Source organism: Rhinolophus sinicus, chromosome 18 (genome assembly GCF_057876585.1).
Source record: "Rhinolophus sinicus isolate RSI-liver-muscle chromosome 18, RSI-T2T, whole genome shotgun sequence".
Taxonomy (NCBI): Eukaryota; Metazoa; Chordata; class Mammalia; order Chiroptera; family Rhinolophidae; genus Rhinolophus; species Rhinolophus sinicus.
The window spans coordinates 8,990,744-8,998,888 of NC_142518.1; the positions used below are offsets into that span (position 1 = coordinate 8,990,744).

General features: G+C 37.8%; 1 protein-coding gene across 3 annotated transcripts in view; it reads left to right on the forward strand.

Annotated features, from left to right (window-relative positions):
* The window catches only part of GLRA2 (glycine receptor alpha 2), a 191,545-nt gene extending 187,051 nt beyond the window's left edge, over nt 1–4,494 (forward strand). For 2 of the 3 annotated variants that reach the window (XM_019746238.3, XM_019746239.3), the window contains one exon: nt 2,954–4,494. In XM_019746238.3, the coding sequence (XP_019601797.1) occupies nt 2,954–3,232 (279 nt within the window). In that variant the 3' untranslated portion in view covers nt 3,233–4,494. The remainder of the gene's footprint in view (nt 1–2,953) is intronic. The other variant, XM_088794847.1, reaches the window with a different exon arrangement.
* Nucleotides 4,495–8,145: the final 3,651 nt, after the last annotated feature.

Here is an 8,145-nt window from a genome sequence, read left to right on the forward strand (position 1 = left end):
AGAGGGGAGGCAGGCATACGTATATTCACAAATGTTCCCTGGCAGCCAAAGCTGAGACACACCGATCCAGTCCAGCCTCAACATTTTGGGAATGAGATCCCTGAGAGAATAAATATCTTCCCTAAGATCAACACAGCTTATAACCCTTGGAGCCAGGCCTAGAACCCAAATACCCAAAATTCCTAGTGTGGATCTCTCTTTACTAAACCACTGGCACCGTTTCTACTTCTCTCACTGGTTGAGACTTAATTACCAATTAGTAATAGGATGTCCAAGAAGGGCTATAACCCATGTGATAAGCACATGCCCTCCCCCAATGATCTCTGTGCTTCCTTTTTTGCAAAGTACTCAATACATGTTCCAATGACACTGCAATGATTAATATCTGTTTATTCCATCTTTTGAAATACTACACTAAATTGAAACTTTTACATCCATGAAATATCTCATTCAGATTTTAAGGCAAAGAAAACCGACTGAATACCTGAATCTGAGCCCAATTTACATCTTCATATTGAGCTTGTATAGCTGAGTACATGGAAGAACTCTAATGTCAGTAGTCTAGTCTTCTTTGCCAGCTTCCTTGCATGATAATGCCTTTAGGTTGCTTCTTCCACTGGTTTCTGAAAGCCCCATGCAGGTAGGGCCCTTGTCCAACTTCGTCAACTCTCTCCCAGCACCCAGCATAATGCTTGCCATAGATTCAGCACTGAACAATTCATTGTTGAATGAAAAATCTCTCAATAAATTTTGTTAAGAAATGAGACAGAGTATCTTGAACCAACTTGTATAGGACAGTCCCATATAAATAAAAGTACTGGGCAGATGGTTTTATAAAGTAGTTTTACGGTCACTTTATTATAAGAGCTTTGGCCTGATCTTCCTGACATAAATGGGCTGATTGAAAGTTATGATTACTGTCTGCTATTGGTAGTACTAGATGCATTCATTGATAAGATCTAATGCATCAGGTAAATGAGCCTTCTGTTTTCTAGCCTGATTTTCCTAGAGATCTGATCTATACAGTGAAGGGTGACATGGAGTGTTTGGCAATGACTCACATCTGCTCTCTCTCCAGCTCGAATCCCCCCTAGTCATTGGCAGGTTGCAACGCAACGAGTAGCCACGTTTAGGGCTGGCCTCATCAGAGGTACTGGATTACGGGGGGCAGTGCCGGTAAGCCAAAGGCCTCGAGGACTCTGTTGGATTCTCCTCTTCATGTTCAGGCTACGTGTTACTAATCTCGCTAAGTGAGCCACATGGAATCCAATCTGCCTTTCCTTCCAGGTTCTGTAGTCACCATCCGAGTACATATACTATAATGTAGTCTAAGCATTCTGAAGTCCTTGCACTTCTTTAAACCACACACTCTCTTACTCCCCATTTTGTATAGGATAAAGTATAATTAACTGAAATACTCTTCTTACTTTCCTTACCTATCCGGGGATCTCCTGTTGACCTTACAAAACTCATTTCAATACACAAGATACAATTTGTCCTTGCTGTACCATTTGGATTACAGTTGGGCTGTCATTCATATTATGTTAATAGTCCTTCTTTCATTATATATTTTATCTGTGGCCGAAGGCACTATTGACATGAAACAAACATTGATGAAATAAAACATGAATACCAATTTTTTATGTCTTTTGGGAAATATAACCAGTATTATTATCTGGCAAGGTAAAGAGAGCAGTGCCTCTGCTTATTCAAAGGATTTGCATAGTGTCGTGGAAGGCAATAATCTAGTTGCAGAAGGAGATTCAATTGATGGCTATTTACAACTAAATTTTTATTAAGTAGGTCATTTCAATCCTGCCTTTTCAACCCCACCATTTTGACGCAACCTCACACCCAGAGTCTATACATTTGTCTCTACTAAGGGTATTTACTCTTTACTCCCAGAAATAAATACAATTTTTCAGTCTTTTATCCAATTCATGTAGAAATAATCAACACAAAATACTACTGACATCAGCTAAAATGTTTAAATATGGTAGAGATAAATAATCAGCCAAAGAATCAATGATAAAAATGGACAGCAGAAAAATTAGCCATGGTAGAAATATTCAACAGCAAATAATGACTATTTAATCTCTGCCATATAACCAAAATGAATTAGAGGGTTGGAGGGGAAACATATACATTTAAAGGCTAATCTTACATCTACTATTAAAATCAATGTTAATAGATGGAACTGGGTTGTGAATGGGTGGGCCATAGTACTAGAAATTTCTAGCACAGGGCCAGGTACATAGCAGGGGTTCAGTACACACTTTTTTGAAGGAAGGAAGGAAGGGAGGGAGGGAGGGAGGGAGGGAGGGAGGGAGGGAGGGAGGAAGGAAGGAAGGAAGGAAGGAAGGAAGGAAGGAAGGAAGGAAGGAAATGAACAAGTGGTCCACGAGAGATTTAGAGTGTACTTTTGGGATTTGGAGACTTGGCTTTAAAACAGTGTAATCAAAGCTATAGATTAATAAACATGATTTTGGGACAGTCAGTGCTAAATATAACATAGGTCTTTCTGTTTGTTTGTTTTTTCAATTTAATGAGGTGACAATTGTTAGTAAAATTACATAGATTTCAGGTGTACAATTCTGTATTACATCATCTATAAATCCCATTGTGTGTTCACCACCCAGAGTCAGTTCTCCTTCCATCACCATATATTTGATTCCCCTTACACTCATCTCCCATCCCCACCCTCTGTTCGTTAATTAATGAAAATGACCACAAAGTCATTAGTCTTACCCTTAATTTCTCAGCCTGAAAAGTTAATGAACTGTATCTATTCCATGAATAATGGAGTTAAACTTGAAAGAAAACTACCCAGCCCAAAAGCCTCCCATGCCACCAGTTAACTGTGATTTATCTTTTACTTCTGAAGAATTTTAAGCATCTTCCGTCTGATTTGACTGACAACCAATGTGTGCTTCCTTTGTCTTTATTTTCCCAGGAAGAAGATGTTACTCGTGAAAGTCGTTTTAATTTCAGTGGTTATGGGATGGGTCATTGCCTCCAAGTGAAGGATGGAACAGCTGTCAAGGCCACACCTGCCAACCCGCTCCCAGCACCCCCGAAAGATGCAGATGCCATCAAGAAGAAGTTTGTGGACCGGGCAAAAAGGATTGACACAATATCTCGAGCTGCCTTCCCATTGGCCTTCCTCATTTTCAACATCTTCTACTGGATCACATACAAGATCATTCGGCATGAGGATGTCCACAAGAAATAGATGTGCCCTTCAGACCCTGGGACCTTCTTGCCTAAAGTGTTGTGCTTGTATATACACAGTGAAATTGTCTTTATATCACTTTGACAGAGGAGAAGACTGGGGGATGGGGGAGGGAGGACCATGGGGCAGGTTTCCTGGCACCTGTAAGTTATCTGGCAATGAAGGAAAATGTTTGCACAAAATTGAGGTGTTGCAGAATCACGTGAGCGTAATTCCCTTCATAGTCTTTACCATTGTTCTCTCAGATGATGCATCAATTAGACATGATACGCAAGGCCAAGTTCTTGAGTGCAATTTGTGTTTTGGTTTGGTTTTGACAAATTCTGGTACTGAAAAGTTAGCTTAAAACACACACACACACACACACACACACACACACACACACACACACACACACGGAAAATGCTTACCATCTGACCATAGTGACTAGCCTACAGTGAGCTGAGGACCAAACTTTTTTCAGGAAAATGCTGCCTCATTTTTAAAACAAGCCTCCTGAGCTAAGTTCTTTACAATGTCTGTAATTAGTGTTTCACCAGAGAAATCCTTTTGTGGGTCACAGATTATTTCTACTTATCAAAAAAAGCAACAAAAAATAAACACCAATCACAAAGAACAGATTTCTATTTTACTGTCTGTGTGGGTGTGCATTTTATTCTTTTTCTTTCCTAGATGTAATTTTGGGGTTTAAATTGTGTCTCGTGTAATTGATTTGATAGTATACCCTCTTAAAAATGAACGCCCATTTTATTTTAGATCCAAGTTAGCGCACTATGTTTTTCGCTTTGGCTGTATTTACGTGTGAAGTGCTCAAGTGTCATTTAGCCATCGCAACCTCTTGGCCACAGTATTTATGGAGATGGTGTGTCCTGAATGGTGTAGCTCATGTTAGCCTGAACTTCCCATTACTGCTCTCATTGTAGGTGTAACTACTAGTCCTAATGTCAACTGACCCATGATTTCTACTGTCAACCCAAGTGAATATCGTTTTAAATATCCTTAACTAACTTAAAGAATTTTAAAATTGTACTGTGATTTTCATAACCCGTTGCCTTTTTGGTACCAGAGCTACGTGGTTTGAATCCTGGCTACATGTTTTAAGTAAGAAAAAAAAAATAAAAGACATATTTTTGCTTACTCAGATAAAAGACAACCTGTAAAAACATAATGAAAAAATTAAATTTTACATGTGCTGTAAAAGGGATTATTTAAAAAAAAGTACTTGTTCAATTTCAATAAAGCTGAGTGTGCCACAAAACTTCTCCATGAGTCTTTCTCTTTTTGCACTGCAATGTGAATAATTTAGATGACAACTGTAACTTGGATTTTTGTTTCTGGTCTTCCTTATAAGCTTGAAGAATTTATAAGGCTATTATATTATTCTTGTAGTATAATAGTAGCTTAGAGTAGCCCCAAGAAGAAAGAAAAAATATGTTATTCTCACTGTAGAAATAGGGACATGGAGACGTGGAAGCATTAGCAGTCATTGTAAGCAGAATCTAACACTGGATACTTCATATGAGACCTAGAAATGTTCCAAGAATACTGAGGCATCATAGAATCTCAAAGTGAAAAGAAATACAAAAGACCAACCTGTCCACCTACCCAGCTTGATTTTGTCAGGAATGAAGTTCCAAAATGAAAAAGCTTTCTGAGAACCCCAGTGAAATAGAGATAACTCATCTTGACCTAGATTTTCCTTAACCAAAGATCTCCATTATAACATTTTCAGGAAGAGGTGAATTCATAAATCAATATTTATGGCCATTTAAACCTGCTCAAATACTGAATCATTTCCATAGGGAGGAATATTGCAGAATGGCTAAAAGCATGAACTTTGGAGATAAGAAGACTAGCCCAGCCACCTATCAACAGTTTGATCTTGGATAGGTTACCTGACTTTTCTGAGTAGTTCCTGTTTCATAGAGTTTGAAGAGGATAAACTGAGAAAAATGCAAGTAAAGCCATTAGCTCGGAGTCTCACACATAGAAAATTCTCAATAACTAATAGATAATAACAAAATTATTGTTATTATGACTAGTATTAGTTATCCACTGGGTAAAAAGCTTCACAGTGCTAACTCTGGCGAGCTTAATGCCAGGCTTTTTGTGTCATCCTTTCTGAAACACTATTTCTGTCTTATTGCACATTTCTCTCCCCAAAAATAAGCCAAGTCTTTGATGGGTCTTGAGTCTCTTCCTCCCACTACAAAACAGTAACACTGAGGCTAAAATGCCTCCCAAAGATGGGCCTGAATCCATGAGTGACCTAGGAAGAGCTAGGTCACTAGCTCGTGATGCTGCATATGGCAGACTTGGGATGTGCCTTGGGGGAAAATCCTCAACTAAATGACCATGTCTACTCAATGTATATACCATGTAATTTTCTGGGAGCCATGGTCCCCGCATTAGAAAATTTTAAAAGGATTCACCTCTGAACATATCTGCCAGCGACTTAAGTAGGTAAAGACGTCGTGGATGGCAAGAGGGATTCTTGGCTTTTCTCTAATTCTAGTCTACATTCAATGGAAAGAACTCTTGAATGTACTGATATGGGTTACATAAATAAGATGAAAATCTCAGGGAAAGGAGTTTGAGGGTCACATAGTCTGATGAAATAGATAATTCCCCTATAATGTTATGGGAGATTTTATTTAAGACATTTTCTTCATAACAGGATTTGAAGGAAAATAGTTTTAAGAGTAAAATCATGGCTCTGAGGGAGAGAACGTGCTTCCTGCTTTCATGAGACTGGAAGCTTCTGGAAGGAAGCTTGTTGTGGCTATGTTTCCATGAGCTCTCTGCAATGCCTGCCAAAGCTCAAGTGCCCAGTGAATATTATTCCTATCACCAGGGAAAAGTTGGTGAAGGAGGATAAGCTGTGCCTATTGACAAAGTTATGTAAGTTTTCCCCACTCAAGCAATAATATGAGGTAACCAACTACTGCCACCATTTATCAGATAATGGGTTACTGGGGGATTTGTCTTTTAAACATTTTTCAATTCCCACCACTGGGCTTTAAGAACACATCAAGATGACTTAAGGCTTAAGATTCTTTATGGTATTTTCAAACAACTTGGCTCAAAATAGATGCTACAAACCAGACTGGTTGTAGATTTTTAAAAATTCTTCTAAACAGTGTTAGCATTAAGCTCCTCATCCATGCCACTGAACAGAGCTGCCAAAATCTGAAAGTCAAACTTCCAATAAAGATTAAATGAATATTGTCAACACAATAAACTTTAATTTTAAAGAATGATTAAATGAATATCATTTTACATTTTGCTTACTCCATTAATATAAAGCAGGACATTTCTAACTAAACCACAGCACAAAATTCCATACCGCATGATTCACAGCTTTGGGAAAAAAATCTATTTGGAAATTTTATTTTAATTTATGCATTTCTTAGTTTAAGCCTGAAGCCAATTTGTGGGATGAATATAAATCATATGTCTGCCAGATATTCCTTTTTCAACTTTCAACGTCTCCTTTAAGCTTTTCCTTATTTTCATCAATTTGGTTTTTGTTTTCTTTTTTTTAAGTATAATTTGAATGATTCAAGTAATACACGCTCTTCATAGATCACAAACTAGAAGAACTAAAGATAACACCACAGCCTCATATTGACATAGTACTTTCCACATATCAGCATGTTATGGTATCTATAATAGCATTCAATTCTAATGATCATCCAAGGTGGCCAGATTACAAAGAATCAATATCCATCCTTATCTATCAATAGGTAAACAGAAGCTCTACGAGTTCAATGCCTCACCCAAAGTCACCTACCACGTTAGAAGTTGGACATTCAGCAGTTTCCTATAGCCGTTCACTATAACCACACTATCTAGGAAAATGAAAGTTGGAAATAAAAAGTCACGGTACCTCTGACCCACCCTCATGGATGACGCAATAAATTGATAAAGGAAGGCATATAATCGAATCTTTCTGTTGAAAATCCTTAAGAGAAATACCTCAAAATTGTCCATACACCATGAAGAACACCTTCAGTCACTATGTTGTGTGACTGAATGGCCTAAAAGATACTGGGGTTGAAAAAAAGACCAATGGAATTCAATTTACAAAGTTTATTTCAATTTTTGAAGGAGGGACCTTCACATGGTCACACATGCCCCCACATAAGATGCAATAGTCCTACTTTGGTGCAAATGCACTTTAGAAATAACAACGAATATAGTTTCCTTCAAGCTGAGGGTAGTGTGCATTAGATGTTTGTAGACCATGAGCCAGCATTTAAAAGTACATTATCACTTTGGCACAAATGAGTTATAAATAGGTGACTGCACCTCCAAAGAGGTGAGCAAAGCTTGGTGGTGCTCTTTGTGAAGCGTGTAATCACACTGGCCTTCCTCTCTGAGGACCCAGAGATTCCAGAATGGTTGTAGATTTGAGGCTTTCTATCTAAATACTCTCCAAGCATAATTTTCAAAAAGATAAAATCACGATTCTCATGCAAATATAAAATTAACATGTCAAAAATTGTATTTAACTTATGAATTGATTTTAAAAAACAGTAAACCGCTAAAACCAATCCAAAAAGCACTTGAGAAATTAGGTATTTATAAGCAATGTTAGGATAAGTTTCCTGGGTTAGATACAAAAGTGGTTGATATCCATCAAGGCCATAAACAGTAACCTTTGGGGTTATCTCTTCTTTGGACAGAAACTACTTGCACTTCCATTGGACAAAATTCGACACGTTCTCTTCTGCCTCTACGGAGCAGTAAAATAGCCCAGACAATACAATGTGAAGCCCAATACCGCACTGAAAGAGTACCTGTAAGCTTTTTTTTTTTTTTTTTTTTTTTTTTTTGCCTATTTCTAAGTTTCAGATAATTTTTCTAACAAATACCATTCAAAGTTAATCCTTACCTAATATCTGACTGTT